At 42.5% G+C, this 22,605-nt stretch overlaps 1 protein-coding gene across 1 annotated transcript in view; it reads right to left on the bottom strand.

Moving 5' to 3' along the window:
• The window catches only part of LOC111866221 (mucin-5AC), a 122,527-nt gene extending 105,780 nt beyond the window's left edge, over positions 1 to 16,747 (bottom strand). Inside the window, exon 1 of the mRNA XM_023854966.2 lies at positions 16,191 to 16,747. Within this exon, the coding sequence (XP_023710734.1) occupies positions 16,191 to 16,317 (127 nt within the window). The 5' untranslated portion in view covers positions 16,318 to 16,747. The remainder of the gene's footprint in view (positions 1 to 16,190) is intronic.
• Positions 16,748 to 22,605: the final 5,858 nt, after the last annotated feature.

Raw genomic sequence — 22,605 nt, 5'->3', positions numbered from 1 at the left:
AAGGAATTTGTCGTGTCCTAATTTCAGATATATCCTGGCACGTGGTTGAAGGGTTGGAGAAACCCCACGAAGACCTCAGTAGAGATAGTCCCGTCCAAGATTCAAGTTGGGAACCTCTCGAACACAAGTGAGAACTGTTATCGCCTCAATTATATTGATCGGTGACGTCATGAAATAAATATATTTTCTATTCCTGTCACTTTTGAGGATACTTCAGTTTAATTTACACAATATCTACTGTCTTGGATAATTTTCTGGAAACATAATATTCCTTCATATTTAAGTGGCGTGACTCCAATTGTATCTCCAGATGTTATTAGCGTACATTCGAATTTTCTGAAAATCAGAGGATTTACGCTAACGTCAAGAATGGTGGAGCTGTACTTCCACTCCCTCATACATCTTCATGGTATAGTGCATAATTACTTACACACAGGGGCAACTTTATCTTACCTCACAATGAACAAAGCCCATTATACAGTGCTCCTAAGTCCTATTAAATTGGGTTGAAAGAAACCTATTCCATCCTCCAACTACTACCGTTAGTGGGTTTCCGTCTGCCCGTAAAACAGTGCACTGCTGAATTCAACAAGTGGGCGAGTTTTGAAGAGCTATTTAGAATATACGTAGTTGGTTCCAAGTGCAGTTTTCGTAAGTCAAAAAATTAGTAAGGTTTAATACAGATACTTTCGAAAAATGTAGCTGCAACCGGAGAAAAATTTCTCTAATATTTCCGTTGACTGTACGGTAACAATTTATAGCTTGCTTTAGGCGTAAAGTTGTAAAACTATTTAAGTTCCTGTTATCAGAGTACATCCTGATAGGAACCGGCAACAAGTGCGTAATTTCACTTTTCGTGACTGTACAGGAACTGTACTGTACGTGTAGAGAGGCTGTAAAGCTATTTAGGTTCCTGCTGACACCGTACAGTCTGATAGGGGCCTGCAGCAGTGTGCAGAACTGCACTTTTCTCTGAGCAACAGAAGAAAGGGGGGAGGGGCGTGTAAACTCGCGTATTATTTTACAGGATCACAGAATGCGAGAATCCCTAGCATGCCTAAAGATTTATGTGCGGAACATCTGTTGAATTATCTCTTTTGTTAGTGGCAAGTTTACAACTGAGCTTTCTCGAATTCAGGCCCAAGCGCAAGTAACCGTATCAGTTACATGGTATGCCGACAGTGTCTGGCACAGTATTGATATCAAAAAATGTTTACAGAATTTTGGCTTGAAAGTGAAGTATCTCAGGAAACATCCTGTATTTCAGCTATATGATATTGACATTCTATGGGTCGAGAGTGGTCGGCGGGTAAGGCTGACAGCCTTTACCGCCATCTGTGAGCCGATTGTCTAGAAAATGTGAGAGCCTCGACGTCTCACAACCCTATGGACCTCCACGGCCTCTCACAGGGATAGCTACAAATTTCCTTTACTAATAAATGGCATTCATATAACTGTCCTACTTTTTTATTGCTAGTGGGGTGGGACTAAGTCCCTTGTACTGCGGCCACTTCTGGCCTATTGTACCAGCTCCAGATGATAGGTCAGGGTGATTGTGGAGCAATTGGTGGAATTAAGATTGGCAAGGGAAACCGGAGTACTAGGAGAGAACCTGCCCCAGCGCAACTTTGTCCACCACAAATCCCACTTGACCAGACCCGGGATCGAACCCGGGCCGCCGCGGTGAGAAGCCAGCGACTAACCGCTTGAGCTCTGGCGAGGCTCCCACATTTTCTCTAGACAATCGTCTGACAGATGACGGTGAGGCAGTCAGCCTTATTCGACGACCGTCCTTTACCCCTCCAGGAAGATTCCTAGTAGTCATTTCTGTTAGAGGCTGAGTTGACTCCAGGGTCTTAGTGCGGCGGAAAGGATTAGGTAACTTTAAAAAAAAATCGAATGATATTATGAATCGAACCTGCGACCTTCCGGCTTGTAGCATAGTGCCTCAATCAACTACGCTACCGCGTGCCCCCCGCTGTATCCAATTAGTCAACATAATTACCTATTCCACATGACTGAACCTAGTTTTGACGGTTCACGCTTTGTGACTACACATCGAATCCACGATCCTTATGATTAAGTATAAGTCCCATTACCAGGATCTGTGGGCATTCATTAAATAATGTATGAAGATTCATGAATGCTAAGGCTGAGCTTCGTGGGATAGCAGCATTTTTTGTATTGCTAGTGGGGTGGGACTAAGTCCCTTGTACTGCGGCCACTTCTGGTCTATTGTACCGGCCCCAGATGATAGGTGAGGATGATTGTGGAGCAACTGGTGGAATGAAGATTGGCAGGGGAAACCGAAGTACTCGGAGAAAACCTGCCCCAGCGCCACTTTGTCCACCACAAATCCCACTCGACTAGACCCGGGATCGAACCCGAGCCGACGCGGCGGAAGCCAGCGACTAACCGCTTGAGCTATGGCGCGGCCATGGGACAGCAGTAACGTTCTAGCTAAATATTCGAGTGGTGTTCTGGTCGTGCTACGACGGAAATATTGGTTATACTGCTTGAAGTTTATCGTGGTGTTCCCCAGTCCCTACGGGTAAATACTGGGACGGTACCTCGATTGTACCTCAGAGTTGCAAGACTTGGAACCAAGAATGGCTGCTACAGAGAACCAGCAGCAATTTGCCCACCGGCAGACTGATTGGATCTCATCGACTTCCTTCCAAATCCCTTCGAATTCGGTATTCACCACTTATCCTATCATTCGTGTCACTGGTGAGTGTGTTGTAAAACTGCAGCCAAGAAAAGCTATAAATCCTACAACGTCAAGCATATATCCTTCCAGTAAACTTTCATTAAGAAGTTAACCACGCAAATGGTCTTTCTTTTTTTTCTCTCTGGCTCTATAACCCTTTGGACCTTGGCCTTTTTTTTTAATTTCTTAATCTTATTCGGTAGGACTCCTTGGAGGAGGGATCAGCTCGTCGCAAGGCCGCTAACTACACACAGAATAAACGCACAAATATCCATGCCTTGAGTCGGACTGGAACCCAACGACTCCAGTGTATAAGCGAGCGAAAACAGTTCATGTCTTAGACCGCCCGGGCTACTGTGATGGACCTAAAGTTAACTGCCTGTTATTATTATTAATAATTACCAGTAACAATGATTATTGTCACGATATTTATCAAATGTACCACTTCTTTTGGTAATTATATGTAGTTACCGACATTATTCATAATTGACAATTATTTAATTTTACAGTAACACGTAGGTTAACCGTAAAAATATGTAAAAAATTCTTATAGGAGTATATTGTACACAGTCCAAAACGAACTTTTGTATCTTTCCTCATCACCAGGGCCCGGATTTTGATGACCTGAAAATATTTAAAAAATGGCCTATAAAATGACAGAAAAAATCCAGAAAAATGACCTAAAATATGACCCAAAAATGTAATATGCAGGGCCCGGTTTTTGATGACCTGAAAATATTTAAAAAATGACCTATAAAATGACCGAAAAAATCCAGAAAAATGACCTAAAGGAGAAAAGAAAGAACACTTCGCTTCCATGTTATTCACATTTCAGAAAACATAAGAAAAATTTCCTAAAATGGCCAAAAATGACAGGAAATACCCCTAAATGTCCAAAAATTTACAAAGAAATTACCTCAAACCTAAAAATGTCAAAAAATGACAAAAAGTTACCTATAAAATTTACATTTCTGTAACCAGCAGCTCATATCCGAGATTTATATATTTAAGGGCATCGCATAGGATACAAGGGGAAAAAGATGACATGTCATCAAAATCCGGGCCCTCCTCATCACATTCAGTTTGCCTGAATACCTGTTTCTAGTTCTCCTTAATCGACCAGCATCTTCTCGCAATCCTGCCGAGCATGCGTCTCGTCTCTATCGCGTTTTGTGCGGAACTCACGCACGAGCTTATTTCTGTGGCGTGAGTGTTTATGTGACACTTTATTATCTGAACTTGAATTCGAAATGCTGAGCACTCTTCCTAAGCCAGACCACGGGCACAGCTTCAGAACAAGCAATGTTATCAAACTATCACCTATAAAAGAGTCATTAATAATTCATTAACTTAATTTATTGGAAGACGACTTAGCAGTTTATGTCATTTCGGCCTTCAGAGTTGGAGATATGGGAGAACACGTGTTCCTAATTGGCTACTATGTGATAGCAAGACCTGGAGGATGAGTTCCCGTGATTGGTTAGACTGTGATACGGACCACATTACCATAACTTCAGGCCAGATACAAATAGATACAGATATTTTACAGCGAGAGCAGTAGTATCCCTACAGGGTTAGCCTAAAAGAAATATATACAGATATTCTACAGCGAGAGCAGTAGTATCCCTACAGGGTTAGCCTAAAAAAAATAGATACAGATATTTTACAGCGAGAGCAGTAGTATCTCTACAGGGTTAGCCTAAAAGAAATATATACAGATATTTTACAGCGAGAGCAGTAGTATCTCTACAGGGTTAGCCTAAAAGAAATATATACAGATATTTTACAGCGAGAGCAGTAGTATCTCTACAGGGTTAGCCTAAAAGAAATATATACAGATATTTTACAGCGAGAGCAGTAGTATCTCTACAGGGTTAGCCTAAAAGAAATATATACAGATATTTTACAGCGAGAGCAGTAGTATCTCTACAGGGTTAGCCTAAAAGAAATATATACAGATATTTTACAGCGAGAGCAGTAGTATCTCTACAGGGTTAGCCTAAAAGAAATATATACAGATATTTTACAGCGAGAGCAGTAGTATCTCTACAGGGTTAGCCTAAAAGAAATATATACAGATATTTTACAGCGAGAGCAGTAGTATCTCTACAGGGTTAGCCTAAAAGAAATATATACAGATATTTTACAGCGAGAGCAGTAGTATCTCTACAGGGTTAGCCTAAAAGAAATATATACAGATATTTTACAGCGAGAGCAGTAGTATCTCTACAGGGTTAGCCTAAAAAAAATAGATACAGATATTTTACAGCGAGAGCAGTAGTATCTCTACAGGGTTAGCCTAAAAGAAGAAACACTTTCAAAGTTTTACAGAAAGAAGAGTTTTAATAGCATGGCCGAGATACTTACATGGTTTGAAAAGTACGCCCTGAAGTTTACATGGGTACACATTTTTACGGGATACAGCACAAAAAACGTGCACTTTAGGCGAATTCCTTACATGCTCTACTACGGCTCTCCGGTTTTCAGTTTCCCATATACGAACGTGTGTTTGTTCACCGTGCCACTAATGAGGAACGTTGATTCGTCACAGAAAACTGCCGGTTACAGAAATCATTACTTCCTTCCGTTGCTGCATGTCCATACAGAGTGAGTGACGGGGGGGTTTTGTCGTTTTCTGTGAGGTTCTGCAATAATTGCAACCGGTAAGGGAACATTTGTACACGTTTACGCAAGATATTCCACACAGTCTTTTGTGGAACTTGCAGTTCTAAACTTGCACGTGTTGTAGACTTTTTTGGGCTTCGCGTGTAAGTTTCACGAACACGAGTCATTTAAACTGACTACTTCTTTTAGGCTAACCTGTATTTATTTATTCCTTTATCTATTCATTTATGATGAATTTTAGAGAGCCGTGCTAGCGCTGTTGGTATTGCGACAGACTGCGGGCTGGACGACCGTGGGGTCTGAGTACGAGTCCCGGTGAAGGCAAGAATTTTCTCTTCTCCATGCCGTCCAGACCGGCTCTTTGGCGCACCCAGCCTCCTATCCAGTACCGGGGGCTCTTTCTCCGGGGGTAAAGAGACCGGGACATGAAGCGTGAAGTGCCGAGGTCAAGAAAACATGGATCTCTACAGCCACTCCCCGAAACGCCTTCACGGCGTAGTGTTTAATTAGTTAAGCACAGGACTACCTTGTACACCGGTAGAGCTGACCAGTGCTTCGTAAGAATATACTGCTTCCATCTTCAAGGTCGGTAAGTAAGCTACTCAAGTAACCTGCAAGAAAAAGGCGTCCTTCGAACTGCAAACTTCTACCAGACTACACTGCGTCAGCCCCATAACACAGTTTTCTTCACATTTATTTAACGACATCAGATGATCAGAGTGTATGGAGTCTTATGGTACCATGAAATGGAAAGATGTAGATTTAAGCACTGCCCTGTCATTGTCTGGAGTGACCGATGAAGACCACAGGAAAATTCTGTCAGGATAACAGCTTTCAGGGCCGGGATTTGAACTAAGCACTCGCTAATACGAAGGAGAAATGATAGTCGCTAATTAAATTTACATTTATGTGATGACCTAGCTTCTCAATGGGATAGCCTAGATTATGCTAGTAATCATGGCATGGCTCAAGAATGTACGTGTATATCTGATTGGATGTCGGCTGGGATTTATTTCCAATTAATTTTATGTGATTCGAGCCTCTCACTTCGGCGACAACGAAAATTAACATCTTCTGGGATATGACAATGTGTATTCAAGGGAAACCATGAAGATGGAGATGGCAGAAGGCTTCGAAACATCCATAAACTCTACCAAACTATACAGCATTAAATCGAACACAATTAATTTTAGTTTACGTTTAGTGTTTCGACGGTGTAACGCAGTAACGTGGTTGGTTGAGGCATTAGGCTACAAGCCAGAAGGTCGCGGGCTCGAGTCCAGATGAGGTTGATTGTTTTTCAATTTTCCTAATCCTTCCATCCACACTATGGCCCTGGGGTCAACTCAGCCTCTAACAGAAATGAGTACCAGGAATCTTCCGGGGGGGGGGGGGAAAGGGCGGCCGGCGCTTAAAGCTGACAACCTCACCGCCATCTGTGAGCCGATTGTCTAGAAAATGTGGGAGCCTCGACGTCTCACAACCGTATGGCCCTCCACAGCCTGTTACAGGGATAGCTTAATGCAATACAGCTTAGGACAAAAGATATACATTAAATTTTTAGATGCTTCAAGTGGCTAAAGCCTTGAATTATGCATGAATATATTCAACTTAGAATTGGGGTCGAAATCATTGTTAGAAGTTCAAGCAAACTCACTGAACTGAGCATAGAAATGCAAAGGACCCCATGCTGACGGACATAATAGTGAAAACCTCCCACAGTACCTGTTACACCTACTGCATGCTACAGCACTTGCCTTCCGACACACTTGCCTACTTTGCATGAACATTACAACCTGCCACTTTCAATGGTACACTCAGCTCCACAACTTAAACACCAGTCCATATCAACCACGAAAACAAAAGCCATACACAACGACCAGACATATTTAGGGTCTCAGTTTCCGTGCAAAGATGCAAATCATTGACATAAAATTAAAGGTTAAGAGGGCATTACACACAAGCTGTATTCTGCGCTATTTGCGATCACTTATATTCAGTAGAGTTATTGCCGGGATAGCTCAGTCGGCACAGCGACTGCACGACCGAGGGGTTGGAGTTCGAGTCCCGGTAGGGTAAAGAATTTTCTCTTTTCCAAGTCGTCCAGGCCGGCTCTGGGATCCACCGAACCTCCTATCCAATGGGTACCGGGTGCTCTTTCCCCGAGAGTAAAGCGGTCGGGACGTGAAGCTAACCACTCACCACCACACGCTTTCATTACGTAGCGCTTAATCACTTAAGCACAGGGACTTTACCTTTACCTTCTATAGCGAATCTATGTACTTGTAGCAAGAGGGTTCATGCTGTGTGTGTGTACTAGTTTGCACGTACTTTCACAGATGTCAGCTCCATTCAATTCAATTTGATGTTTTAACAGCAAAAAGGGGAATCTGAGAAAGTTATGTAACGGATAGGTTTAAAGCAAAGGAAAGGGGGAGGAAGGAAGAATGACGCTAAATAAATCTCCGTTGCATTTCTACGGGCTTTAATATTATTAGCCGGGACAGCGTAGTCGGTACAGAGAGGTCGGGGTTGGAGTCCCGGTAAATTAAATCTATCCCTGTACCAGGCGGTGAAGGCCCATAGGGTTGTGAGACGTCGAGGCTCCCACATTTTCTAGAGAATCGGCTCACAGATGGCGGTAAGGTTGTCAGCCTTACGCGCCGGCCTCGCTTTACTCCCCAGGAAAATTATTTAATTAATTCCTGGTACTCATTTCTGTTAAAGGCTGAGTAAACCCCATGGCCTAGTGCGGCTGGAAGGATTAGGCCAACTGAAAAAAAATCCGATGACCTCATCGGGATTTGAACCCGCGACCTTCCGGCTTGTAGCGTAGCACCTCAACCACTACGCGTGCCCCCTGGAGTCCCGGTAGGTTGAAGAATTTTCTTTTCTCCACGTCGTCAAGACCGGCTCTGGGGTCCACCCAACCTCCATCCAATGGCTACCAGCTCTTTTCCCGGGGGTAAAAAAGCTGGGGACATGAAGCTGAACACTCACTTCCAACTAGTACCGAGGTCAGGAAAATGTGGATCTATATATCCACTCACCCATACGCCTTCATGGTGTGGTGCTTAATTATTTAAGTACAGGGACAGCTTTACCTTTTTATAAGGCTAGGGGCCTGTAATGGTTGCGCTGTGCGGCAGAAGTGACCCTTCTTGACGAAACTGGTCTCTGCTAACAATTTATAATCGTAGACAGGAATAGTTATTAAATTAACCCATGACAATATGACGCTCACATATATAATATGTACATAAAAAGGTACGGTTTTTCCTGTGCTTATCTAATTAAGCACCACTCCCTGAAGACGTATGGGGGAGTGGATGTATAGATATATATATAAATTTCAAATCGTACCTCACAGGAAACAAGCTGCATCTCCATTAGAAAGACATCACTTAATGCTGTACAGAGTAACCATCTCTGTTTACTTTGAGCACGTAACCCTCCGGAAGTAAAATTTTGAGGTCTTCTAACATTAAAGCAGGTGTTAGTGACCATATTGTTTTAGGAGCTAAAAAGCAAAAAAATAAAAAAAATAAAATAAAATAAAAAAGCTACTACTGTAGTTTCGGACATCGTCTTTGAATTCCCTACGCTATACGCTAAAATGTTAACCTAAAGCACAAAGTCTTCTTTCACGTGAACAGTATCGAATAAATAGCAAACACGGGAACATTCGACAGCACAGTCAATGTTCTGCGGCCTGATATTCATTAAATACTTAAAAATTCAATTCCTACCTCATAGAAAACATAATGCGCCTCCATTAAAAACCTGGTTAATGCTGTTTAGTGTATAATAATTGTATGTATGGACGTACCCATTTTACATAACCCCAATATACATATGTACGTATATATAGTGTTTCGGGATGCTGAGCTGGGGGTGGTGCCATTTGGGCCGAAAGGCAAATGCGATTTCGTATTTTTGATCTTGGGCAAAACGTTAGGGAAGCTCTGCTTAAAACAGCTAAGAATAGTATATAAGGCAAACAAACTCCGTGGTTTTAGTCCACAAGCGAACTATACCGACCGAGCGACCGCCGCTTGTCGAAGAAGTTAGTGCCAACTTTCGCGGATAGAGGGTGTCGCGTGGTCAGCGCAACTGATCCCCACGGCCGTTAATCTCGGTTTTCCAGACCGGAGCTGCTATTTCCTTGAAACAGCTCCTCAATTATCCTCACGAGGCTGAGTGGACCCTGTTCCAGACCCACTACATTTCAGAAAACCTGGTAGCGCCGGGAATCGAACACAGACATCTGGATCGGTAGCCAGGAATTCTGACTTCTAGACCACAGAGGCGGCCGAAAAGAGTACATAGGCGTACAAAACTGGTTGCATGGGAAGATTCTTTTGCATGGACTCTCCTTAGTTCTGAATTCGCAAGTTGGAGACCCCATGATCATGTCACACATGGCTTCCATATGTTAAAGGCTTGACGTGGAGAAAGAAGATTCCTTGTTAGGCCAGGCCCTTCATTTTGGTTGCATATACGAAGACACACATCATGCAGGAAGGGCAATAATTTACGGAAGCGACTGTACGTTCCATTCTACCCACATCTACAACCAACATCCTGCAATCCATTTTTAGAAATTTCATATAATTTGATGACCCTGTTTTGTATGCAAACAATGCCATGTTATGTTCCATACACAGGAACATAAAGCTCGCTGCATCAGGAGGCCCAAATGGTAAAAATGAGGACCAGGTGCTTGATTGAGAACCTTGAATACTGCGTATATGGGAAAAATATTTGTTTAATTCATTTTATTCGTTAAAAGTAAAATTAAAGCTATCCCTGTACCAGGCCGTGGAGGCCCATAGAGTTGTGACGTCGAGGCTCACGCATTATCTAGACAATCGGCTCACAGATGGCGGTAAGGTTGTCAGCCTTACGTGTCGGCTGCCCTTTACCCCCAGGAAGATTCCTGGTACTCATTTCTGTTAGAGGCTTAGTCAACCCTAGGGCCATAGTGCGGTTGGAAGGATTAGGTCAATTGAAAAGCCCTATTACCTCACCGGGAATCAAACCCGCGACCTTCCGGTTTGTAGCAGTGTCTCAACCAACTACACTACTTAATTTGTTGCACAAAAAATCATATTTTGAATGTTAAAAATATGAATTTTATTTACGCTTCGTAATTTATTTTATCCTTATTTTCCTGAACTGTCGCTTGAGCCAGTCTCTTCCATTGATCTATGGCCGATCGGATTTTCTCTTGACACAAGAGGCCATGTAATTTCAGTTCTTTCGTACGGTAACTGCAAGGGCTGAAACGGCTCCTTCGTGGTTTCGAATTACCCAAGATTTCATGGAAACCGAATGTTCACTGCTGCGTTAACAAGATGTTAATTTCACAGATTTATATGTGCGGAATCTGGAGGCCACTCTCTGAACTTGATAAATTAAATTGTAAAGTCTGAGATTTTCAAACAGCGGGTAATATAAATATAATAAGTTTCTGTTCTTAATATTAAAGACAGTAAATATTTTTCTGCGCAACGGTAACCACACTGAATTAAATATTTTATACACAAACTTTGGTATGTTCTGTACACAACTTATATGAGTTTCATTCAAATCCACAGAGCCATGTGTTTTTAACATGTTTTGCATCATCCAATGTACCTATGGACATGAGATTCGGTACTTGGAATGTCCTGAAAAGACAAGAAATGGAAACGTGATACTATATAATTACAGCGTTGATGATCTGTACCTTAAGGATATGAAACGTCCTATTCATTGCACTCTTTTAAAAAGGTCCTCCGTAATTCGGGGTCAAGAGAATTTAATATTTATTATTCTTCTTCAGGCATCACTCATAGGCCCTCTGGCTGTTCCTATTTGCAATTCAGATGCGGGACGCGTATGGAATAGAAGTGATACTAGTGAGTAAGGAAGCAAAGAAAAGCATACCAAAATAATTTTAAAACAATCTGTGCAGGGTCTGTTATGTAAATTTTGAAAAGATACAGCAGAAAATATGTTGTGGGTATGGCATAGGAAAATTTACTATGATAAACGTGAGCGTAACACAAGCCTGATTCATATCTTAAGCATTAAGTGTACGTGATATAAATTGCACTTTCTACGTGCCTGAAGGATAAGGTATGCCGTTGGTTGACGGATATAAATATATTTTTGAACAGCGAATATAAAAATTCAGTTAAACCTTTGTCTGTTTAGGTGCTGAAGTAGGAGCCAGAAATGAAATTACTACGCAAGCGCGAGCAAAGTTAAAAAAAAAACACACACACAAACAAAAAGGCAAAAACAATGTAATTTACACTGCTTAATAATTAATTTATTTATTTATTTATTTATTTGCTTATTCAACAGCCCAAAGACGAATTATAAAGAAGGTTCACACAAAATTTACACGGCGCCACAACCCAGAAGAAGACAATCTTCCAAAACTGATGTTATAAATCTGTTCCTTAGTAAATAAGAATATTTGATTTAGAAACAAATAAGCATAATAACAATATTTTTGGAATCTTTCGATATTAGAACGACCGCCTCTGTTGTCTATTGGTCAGAGTTCCTGGCTACAAGAATAAATGTCCATATCAAGATATGCCAGGAAACATTTGATTTGTGAGTTACATCAGAAAGAGTACATTCATAACAAGTGCTCAAGATGACCTCCGTGAGATTCAAAGCACACCTCGACACGTCTCATCATGGGCCGCCACATCCCTGCAAAGATGCAGAGGTAGATTCAATTTACCTAATTCTTCCAGCCACATTATTGCCCTAGGGTCGACTTAGTCTCTAACAGAAATGAGAACCAGGGATCTTCCTGGGGAGTAAAGGGTGACCGGTGCGTAAAGCTGACAGCCTCACCGCCATCTGTGAGTCGATTGTCTAGAGAATGTGGGAGCCTCGACGTCTCACAACCCTATGGGCCTCCACCGCCTCTTCTAAGGAAAGATTTAACTTTCACCATGGCATGGAATGTCCTCAGGATTAGGATGGAGGAGACTTCCTCAAGGTATGAAGGTTAACTAGGAATATATTGAATAAGCAGTCGCGGACAGCCGACAAGGGATGGTCCTCCAGCTTGAGGGTTGGGTGTGGAACCAACAAATCCTCACCTTAAAAAATAAGCTTTTTACGGAATGTGACGAAGGGCCTCGGACTTGGACGGGTGGATGGATAATATTAAAATGTATCTCAGAGAAATACTATTGGGTGATATCGACTGGGCTGCTCCCGCTCAGGATAGGGACCAGTGGATGGCTCTTGTGAATACGATAATAAATCTTCGGGTTCCACAAATTTTGGGAAATTCTTGAGTAGCTGCGCAACTGAGGGCTCCTCAAGTAGGGTTCATCTCCCTGGAATTAAATATGACATGCCTATTAATGCACAATGTCGCGGATGGCAGGCGACAGACAAGTCTGGGGCAGTTGGTGGAATAAAAATTGTTATGGGAAACCGTAGTACTTGGAGAAAAACCTGCCCCAGTATCACATTGTCCACCACAAATCCCACATAAAAGTAGCTGGATTCGTATCCAGGTCACCGCAGTGAAAAACCGGCGACTAACCGCCTAAGCTATGGCACATCTTGTTAGAAGGTTGATGAATACCGTCTTCTGGGATGTGGCGCCGTGTAGATATTGTGTTAACCGACGTTTCGGAGGAACGTATCGCCTTCATCTTCAAGATAGAAGAGAAAATAAAATCCTCGAGTGAGGAACCAGCGTTGGCAGGTGCTGACAGACACAATATCTACACGGCGCCACATCCCAGAAAACTGCTTTCTTCATAGTCACCGCCGTAAAAACCTCAAATCTTACATAGTTAGAAGGTTATTCTACTGAAACTTCTGGATATAAGAGGATGGGAGGACAGGAGGGCCCGATAATGAAATTCTGAAATCGATTTTGAATACTCAAAGACAATAAAAATTACATGCTTATCATTCCATTTTCGGGCGATAACAGGACTGGTCTATTGACGTTCCAGAGAAACTAGAAGATTCCAGCTTCAAGGTCACGTGTCACGTCTCTCACATAAAATACGTCGGCCGAAATATGAAGACTGAAATTTCTCATAAACGTTGGTGAAACTGTGTTATCACTGAGAAGTGAACACACGTAAACCGTGACAGCCCCAAGACTTACATGTAATAGAGCTCGCTTGAAGGGTCACGTTTTAAACGTCTGATGGTATAATGGTTATCTCTGTGCATGCCGTGATACTGTACGTTGCCTTGATGGAGCATGTTTCTTCTCCGCAGACGGTAATACAGCTATCTTCAGTTCCACCAATTTTTAAACAAGGCTGCAAAGTGAAAAACGCAACAAGAACGGGAATCCCTTCGCATACACGTAACATACAAGCATTTAAATTCTCTACATAAGGAAAACAAAACCAGCTCAGAGTGACATAGAGAAGAACCCGTTTTGGAGACCATTACACCACGATTAGAAAAAAATCAACGCGACAGATTTTCCGAGAAGGGTACCTCATATTGCGTCGACCTAGGACTCATCAATTAATAACTACTACCACAACAAAAACCTGAACACCTCAAAAACTACTTCTAATTTTAAGTTCACTTAGAACAAACTCTGTATGTCAAATTATAATTCGAGTAGTTAATTTAGGAATTTAAGAATAAAATTACATTAATAACTATGTTAATATCAAATCCAAACTATGCTACCTTTTTGTTAAAAATAACAAATACACACAAAATACTCTAACAGGATGCAGTTTTTAATTAAGTTTAACTTAGGTAGCGTTACTGCTAGACCAGCCTATTCAGTTAAGTTACTGTTACACTTCTGGAAGTTCGTAAATACGGTTCCTTCGTCAGGGACACAGCACCCATAAAGTGTCAACTAAGAACTTAAAAACAAACACGTACTGTATTGTCTATGAGTGAACATAAACCAAAGTTCACTAGAAGGTCAAGCTATCCCTGTAACAGGCAGCGGAGGCCTATAGTTTCGTGAGACGTCGATGTTCCCACATTTTATACACAATAGGCTCACAGATGGCTGAGGTTGTCAGTCTTACGCGCCGGTCGCCCTTTACCGCCCCCCCCCAGGAAGATTCCTGGTACTCATTTCTGTTAGAGAATAAGTCGACCCTAGGAACATGGTGCGGCTGAAAAATCCAAATACCTCATCGGGACTTCAACCCGCGACATTCCGGCTTGCAGCATTGTGCCTCAAGCAACAACGCTACCGCGTAGCCCGACTGCATCTATCAACGATTATTTCTTGCACGTACCTCACAGGAAACACATTAGTCTCCACTAAAAAGTCCAACCAGTTAATGCTGTTTGGGGAAACAGCCGCTGTTTACTGTGAACACACAAATAATATAAAGATTCAGATCGTACCTCACAGGAAACACATTACGTCTCCGCTACAAAGTCCAACCGGTTAATGCTGTTTAGGGAAACAGTCGCTGTTTACTGTGAACACACAAATAATATAAAGATTCAGTTCGTACCTCACCGAAAACACATTACGTCTCCGCTACAAAGTCCAACCGGTTAATGCTGTTTAGGGAGATAATCGCTGTTTACTGTGAGAACCATACGGAACACAGATACACTCTGTGGGCAGAACGCGGAGTTTTATTATGTTAAAGCAGGTGGTACATACATTAACCACTGGGCTCTAAGGGGTTAATTCATTTAACTACATGCAAAATTACTGTAGTCCGTACATAGGATATGCACATTTGAAAGAATCATTTGGAAAATCTTCAGGTTTTAATAACAAGAATACTGGTTAATTTCTAAACTGAACAGATTCACAACACAGGCCTACCAGTCGCTGAATTTCATGTTCACGCCTAGTTATTAGACCTAACATTACATTACACAATTCCTATTCATATCATCGAGCAGGCTGGTGTAACAAGAACACCCTAGACTTGTAGTCGAGAGGTACTACGTTCGAATCTCGGAGAGGAGGGAGGCTATCCTCAATGAGAACTATCCTGTTTTATATGAGTCCCTCAAGGTTAATGCTGAGGTAATACCGCGATGAGACCACGACAGCTTCCTCCTAAATCCTCTACACTTTTTTATTTATTGTCATATAATCATGACATAAAATAGGCTGTGACACTTACAACATCAATAAGTAAATTACAGATAATTAATAAATAACACTACTTCACGACCGACTAGGTTGGTCTAGCGGTAACGCTTCATACTTTTATTCGGAAGTTGTTTAGTTCGAATCTCAGCTACGACACCGACTATCCTCACTCACGGTTTTCGTGGTTCTCCTCAATTACTGCAGGAATATTCCGGAATATCTCGATTTGGCCGAGACCGATTTCTTCAAAATCATTTCCAATTCATCTTTCGTCAATCATTTTACAGTCGACGATATACGGTGTAGATAACGACAAAAGCAAACTCCATGGCTTGAGTCCGTAAGCGAACTATACCGACCGAGCAACCGCCGCTTGTCGGCGAAGTTAGTGCCAACTTTTGCGGATAGAGTGTCGCGTGGTCAGCACAACGGATTCCCACTGCCGTTAACTTCAGTTTTCTAGACCGGAGCCACTATTTTCTTGAAACAGCTCCTCAATTATCCTCACGAGGCTGAGCTGACCCCGTTCCAGAACCAGAAAATGTGGTAGTGCCGGAAATCGAACCCGGGACCTCTGGATCTGTAGCCATGAACTCTGACCACTAGGCCGCAGAGGCGGTCCCATAAAATAAACTACAAATCGTAAAATGAATTACAAGCCAGTCGTAACCTATGAATAGCTGTGAATTTCACAGATTCCTACATACCATTTACCGACAATTAATGCATCTCTCTTATAAATATACCTGTTATATTTCTAAATCTAACCTTTAATGTAGAAATCATGCTGGTTCTTCGGGCTGAAATCTTGACTGATCTGGTCCTTGGCAAATATTCCAGCAACCAAGTTAACTGCGAGGACTAAAGTCGAGAAGATCAGAACACGGATCAGCATCTTCGCCGAATTAACACTCAACCACAATGTCAATACTGCCGTATACAGTCGCCATTAGATACGAAATACATGTTTGTAACCACACACGCACTTGTAAAGCAGAAATAATTTCGAGTTATGTTAGCGGTATCAAGATGATCACGTGTATGTCATAATCCAGAAACAATGTCTTTCGCAAAAGGCCATGTTTGACGTACATTCATTTATCACATAATGAATATGAAACATGGTTCACTCATTGAATGTATGGAATCTAATACGTTTAGCTTCATACTTGAGTCAGAGTTACAAAAAGTCCAGCGACATACGCCTTACATCTTTCCTATGTAAGGCAGCACTGTTCATTTCCGACACAAACTCCACCACACACGAACACTCCTACATCTCCGGCAGACTGTTTTCAACTGACGCTCGACTCCTCTGCTGCAGGTATCGATCCGAGCGCCATCATGCGGCCAGGTGAAGAAACAACGCCACACGATGAAGGAGAATCCAAAGAAGCAGGCACGATATATCCAATATGAATGGTACGTTTTCAGCTAACATTCCCGCATAAGGGACACTTTTTAATGGCGATTAAGGAACAGTTACAGAACTCAGCCATCTTGAAACTGAAAGAATCACTTATTGTTGTTGTTGACGTTTATCTTTTAACATTCTCAGTCTATTCGTATCTATTTAGAAATCTATTTGAGAAACGAAATTCATAAGAACGTCTAACTCCACGCAGATGAAACCTTCTTGAGAAGTTGCTAGTCGCTGAATTACTCAAGAATTTCCCAGCATTTTACGAAACCCGAAAATTCATTACCGTGTTCACAAGAGCCCTCCACTGATTCCTATTCTAAGCTAGATCAATCCAATCCGTACCAACCAATCCCATCTCTCTAAGATCCATTTTTAATAGTATCCTCCCATCTATGTTTATGTCACGCTAGTGGCTTTCCTTTTCGCTTTCACACAAAAATCCTGTATTCATTCCGGTTCTTCCTATGCATGCTACATGAAATGCCCATCTCATCCTCCTTCACTTTCTTATTTATACAAGAATATCAGTTTTCAAAATACGAATGCGTTATTTTTATGCATGGGGGGCACGTGGTAGCGTTGTTGGTTGAAGCAGTATGCTACAAGCCGAAAGTCGCGGGTTCGATTCCCGATGAGGTGGATTTTTCCAGTTGACCTAACCATTTCGGCCGCAATATGGTCCTGGGGACGACTCAGACTAACAGGAATCTTCCTGGGGGTAAAGGGCGCCCGGCGCGTAAGGCTGACAACTTTACCGCCATCTGTGAGCCGATTGTCTAGAAAATGTGGGAGCCTTGACCTCTCACACCCTATGGGTCTTCACGTCCTGTTACAGGGATACCTTTACCTTCTAATTTTATGTGTTTACGTTTTACTTGAAATGCAATAAACACGTGAACATGGTCGTCAATGGGGGTGGGGGAACACTTCAGAAATCTGGGCACCATCCGTGACCTTTTGGGGAAACAATAAAAGTTTAAAAAAATCTGTGCAGTGACATACACATACTTTCTCATACCCAATTGACGTTGACTGTGTAGCCCTGGAAACTGTACCGGTACACGCTGGCTAGCGGGGCTGACGAAGTGTTCCAAACTATCCCTAATGCCTGCTTACACGAGTACAAACCCCATTCCCTGGTACGCCCGCTCAAACTCGGTCGTTTTCTTCACTCTATAGACACTGACGTATGGTTTCGAGGTTTCGGGGAATGATATTCAAAGCGAGGTTTTGAAACTAGGTCAGGTCAAACTCAGGGATATCAGGGTCGCAAGCAATGTCAGGAGAGCAAGATTGTGACAATGGAGGTATGAAACTGTGGCTACATGCGAAAGACAACTTGCTGTTCTCAACTAAATGAATCACAGATAAGAACAAATTTTGCTTATTGATCCTAGCGCAGTGGTTCTCAAACTTTGAGACGCCGCGGGCCGATAGATTCTCTCTTTACAAGACGAGGGCCCAGTATGATTGACACCAGGGCCCTGTACCGGGTAGTTGAGAACAACTGTTCCAGAGTATTCTTTTAACACACTAAACAGCTCGACATTCAGTAACCTCTCTTCAAACCGAACGAGTTGACGCACTTTTTAAAACATCCCAAGGACAGAACCCTTGGCCGAGGTCTCTCTTTCAGTCCCTTCAGCCCCTTTTGTTCATTCCAGAATGTTTACTGTCTACTTTTCAACTTTTTCCATTTTGACAGCTTTCTCGCCCCATTAAGATCTAAACTGATGGTCTGGAAAAGTATTCCTTACCGACCGCCTCAAAGATTTCATCATGTAATAATATGAGGTGGTAAAGGTTAGGTAATGGCCGGTCACGGTAGCCCAGCGGTCTAAGGCATGCACTGTCTTCGCTCGCTCGGACGCCGGGATCGTGGGTTCGAATCACACTCAGGGCATGGATGTTTGTGTGCGTTTTTCTGTGTTTGTGTACAGGTAAAGGCAATGCGACGAGCTGATCACCCGCCCAAGGATTCCTACCGTATGTCTTAAGATCTAGTAAAACCGAAGTGAAACGGAGAGTTTCATGGAGGCCAAATGAGGGCTGTAGCGCCAATGAAAAAAAGGTAAGGTAAAGCTGTCCCTGTACTTAACTAATTAAGCACTACGCCATGCAGACGTATGGGGGAGTGGATGTACAGACCCATGTTTTCTTGACCTCGGTACTAGTTGGAGGTGAGTGGTCAGCTTCACGCCCTAGCTGCCTTACCCTGGGAGAAAGAGCCCCAGGTGCCCATTTGATAGGAGGTTGAGTGGACGACATTGAGAAGAGAAAATTCTTGTCCCCACTGGGACTCGAACTCCGATCTCTCGTCCAGCCGGTAGTCAGGCGCTATGCCGACTGAGCTATCCCGGCAATATGAGATGAGGAATGCAGATTACAAAGCTCTTTAGTATGTTGAATTAAGCACACAATTTGTATCTTCACAAGCATTTGTATATCCGAGGCAAAACGTACTTGTTGGCGGTGAAAATATTTAATCATCTGAAATTTATCAGTGCTTATTACTTCAGATGTCTTTGGTTCAAATATCCAGCCACATGAAGATCACTGTCCTCAGGTATGATGCCGGGTATATATTTGTAGATATTTCGGAGGAGCGTGATGCCTCCATCTTCATGGCAGGAGACCACGAACTGGCTATGCTGACTGTAGCCGGGTGTGGTATTCATCGGCTCCTTCAGCCATCTGTACCTAAAAATAGATCACAACCAATTTATTCCAAACTATTTCCAGTTCATAACTCACAGATCATTGCCTCACTAACTGCTAAGTAAGCATAAATTAAAATCACACTGAAATGTAGTATTTCTCCGCAACTCACCAAAATCCCACTCCATTAAGTGAAGATGTAACTTGAAGCTGTGTCCACCTTTCACACTGCAACGCTGCTGGTGATTCACCTAAATCATCACACTGAAATTCGCGAATGCTTGTGCTGAACATTGGGTCATATGGTATGTATGGTTAACTGCATGCAGCTGAGCCTGTCTTGATAAGCCGCCGGTTGCGCAGCTGCCTAAGAATATCCCAATATATTACGGAACCAGAAAGTTTATTACCGTGTTCACAAGAGCCGTCTACTGGTCCCTATCCTGAGCCAGATCAGTCCAGTCCATATTACTCCAGCCTAACTTTCTAAGATCCATATAATTATTATCCTCTTAACTATGTTTAGGAGGGAGCTGGGATAGCGCAGTCGGTATAGCGACTCGCTACTGGCTGGAGGACCAGGGGTTGGAGTTCGAGACCCGGTAGGATCAAGAATTTTCTTTTCTCCACGCCGTCCACACCGACAGACACCAAACTTCCTATACAATGGGTACCGGGGGCTCTTTATCTGGGGGTAAAGCAGCCGAGGCGTGAAGTTGACCACTCATCTCCAACTAGTGCCCAGGTCAAGAAAATGTGGACCTATATATCCACTCCCCCATACACTTTCATTATGTGATGCTTAATTAGTTAAGCAGAGGGACAAATTTACCTTACGTCTAAGCCTATCCAGCGGTATCTAACTTCTGGCTCTCCCACCAAAATCCTATATGCATTCACTTTCTCCTCCTTGCGTGCTACATGCCCTGCTCATATCGTCGTCCTAGACTTTATCATTCTAATTATACTTGGAGAACAGTACAAGTTACTAAGCTCCTCATTATTCAATATTCTCCAACTTCCCGTTATTTCTCCCTCTTCGGCCTAATATTCTCTTCAGTTCTCTGCTCTCACACACCTTCAGTCTGTGTTCCTCCCATAATATTAGAAACCAAGTTTAACACACACACACAGAATCACAGGTAAAATTATAGTTTTGTACATATGGTTACCACTGTCAATTTTTTCTGTTGTCTACGTGAGGTAAGACTGTGACAATTTGTTTTATCAGTTATCTGGATCGCTGGTTTTCAACTGATCCTGAGTTAGTCTCTTGTAATTACACATCAGAGCAAAGCTTAATAGAATGCTGGGAGATACGGTTACCATGAGACAAAAGCTGTCATCTTTATTACAGATATTTGGATAATATGAGATAAGAAAAATAGACATCTGCCTGTCATTAATAACATATGTAATGCAGAATACCATGAGCAAGTCAAGGGCAGGGCATGTAGCACGAATGGGGAGAAGATGAATGCATATAGGATACTGGTGGGAAAGCCAGAAGGAAGAAGACCGCTAGGAAGACCAAGGCGTAGGTGGTTGGATAATAGTAAAATGGATCTAAGAGAGATAGGATGGGGTAGTATGGATTGGATTGATGTGACTCAGGATAGAAACAAGTGGAAGACTGTTGTGAACACAGTAATGAACCTTCGGTTTCCATAAAATGCTGGGAAGTTATTGAGTATCTGCACAATTGGCGGCTTCTCAAGAAGGGCTCAGCTCCGTGGGTGAGTGAATTAATAAAGTATTTATGCTGTGCAGACGGAATTCGTTTCTGTATTTCCCATAAGGTTTGATTTCGACATTAGACCAGTCGTGTACAGGGAAGACCATCAACTTGTCAGCATTTCTCACATGGTGTTGCTGTCCAGGGCTCAGGTTAAGTTTGCTAGATTCGTGTTTCAGTATTCAATGGCAACATATGGTCATGGCGAAAGAGGTGCCGAGTTCTATAACAGAGAACTTCTGAACAGCTAAAAACAGAAAATGATCTAACTTACCACTCTAGCAAGTTCATTCTGTTTGGCCAAAGGACGTTGCATTCCCTTATATGATAGTCTCAGATTTCCAGATTTAAACACACACAAATGCGAGGTCACACCACAGTGATTGAAAAGAAAGTATGTGATTATGTTCCCACTGGTTTATGCTTTCACAATATTCTTTGTTTCGGTATTTTGGGGGACGTATTGTGTCAGAATTTCTCTTTGTACTTCGATGAAAATGAACAATTGATACTTGGTACAGGTACAAGAGCACGTCATTATCGTCAAACAGGAATCACAGTCCTTGTTAAGGACATTTCAAACCCGCCTATTAATTTCATCTTTGCCGTGCGTCTGCAAAGTATCAGGGCCCCAAACCAACTGGCCGACATTAATCAAACTTGACATGGTAAATCTACAAAGATCTTGGTCAAAATGGTTTAATTTAGGCGTAATTTATTGATTTTTTGGGCACGCGATAGCCTAGTTGGTTGAGGAACTATGCTACAAGGTGGAAGGTCATGGGTTCGAGTCCCTATGAGGTGAATTTCCTATTGACTTAATCCTTCCAGCCGCACTGTGGCCCTGGGGACGACTCGGTCTCTAACAGAAATGAGAACCAGGAATCTTCCTAGTGGTAAAGGCGGCAGGTGCGTAAGGCTGACTTCCTCACCGCCATATATGAGCCGATTGTCTAGAGGATATGGGAGCCTCGACGTCTCACAACCCTATGGTCCTCCACAGCCTGTTACAGGGATAGCCTTACTGTTTCTTTAATTTGTTAAATTTAATGGTCATATTACTTACGGAGAAAAGTTGACATGCATTTTTAAGGTCTTTGACAGATTTTCATGGCAATTGAAACATGAAGTATTGTACAACAATTGTGGGATTTGAGGTTTTCACGGCGGTGACTGTGAAGATGCCGTCCTCCGGAATGTGGCGCCGTTTAGATATGTTGTTAACCGACGTGTCTACAGACGCCTGCTCACGCTGGTTCATCTCTCGCGGATTTCTTATACACTGAAGATTCAGTCGATATGTTCCTCTGATACGTCGGTTAACAAAATATCTCCACGGCGCCACATCCCAGAAGACGGCATTCTTT

Source organism: Cryptotermes secundus, unplaced genomic scaffold, assembly GCF_002891405.2.
Source record: "Cryptotermes secundus unplaced genomic scaffold, Csec_1.0 scaffold682, whole genome shotgun sequence".
Classification (NCBI taxonomy): domain Eukaryota; kingdom Metazoa; phylum Arthropoda; class Insecta; order Blattodea; family Kalotermitidae; genus Cryptotermes; species Cryptotermes secundus.
Note: the sequence above shows the minus strand (reverse complement) of the source record. Positions and strands in the feature narration are given on the sequence as shown.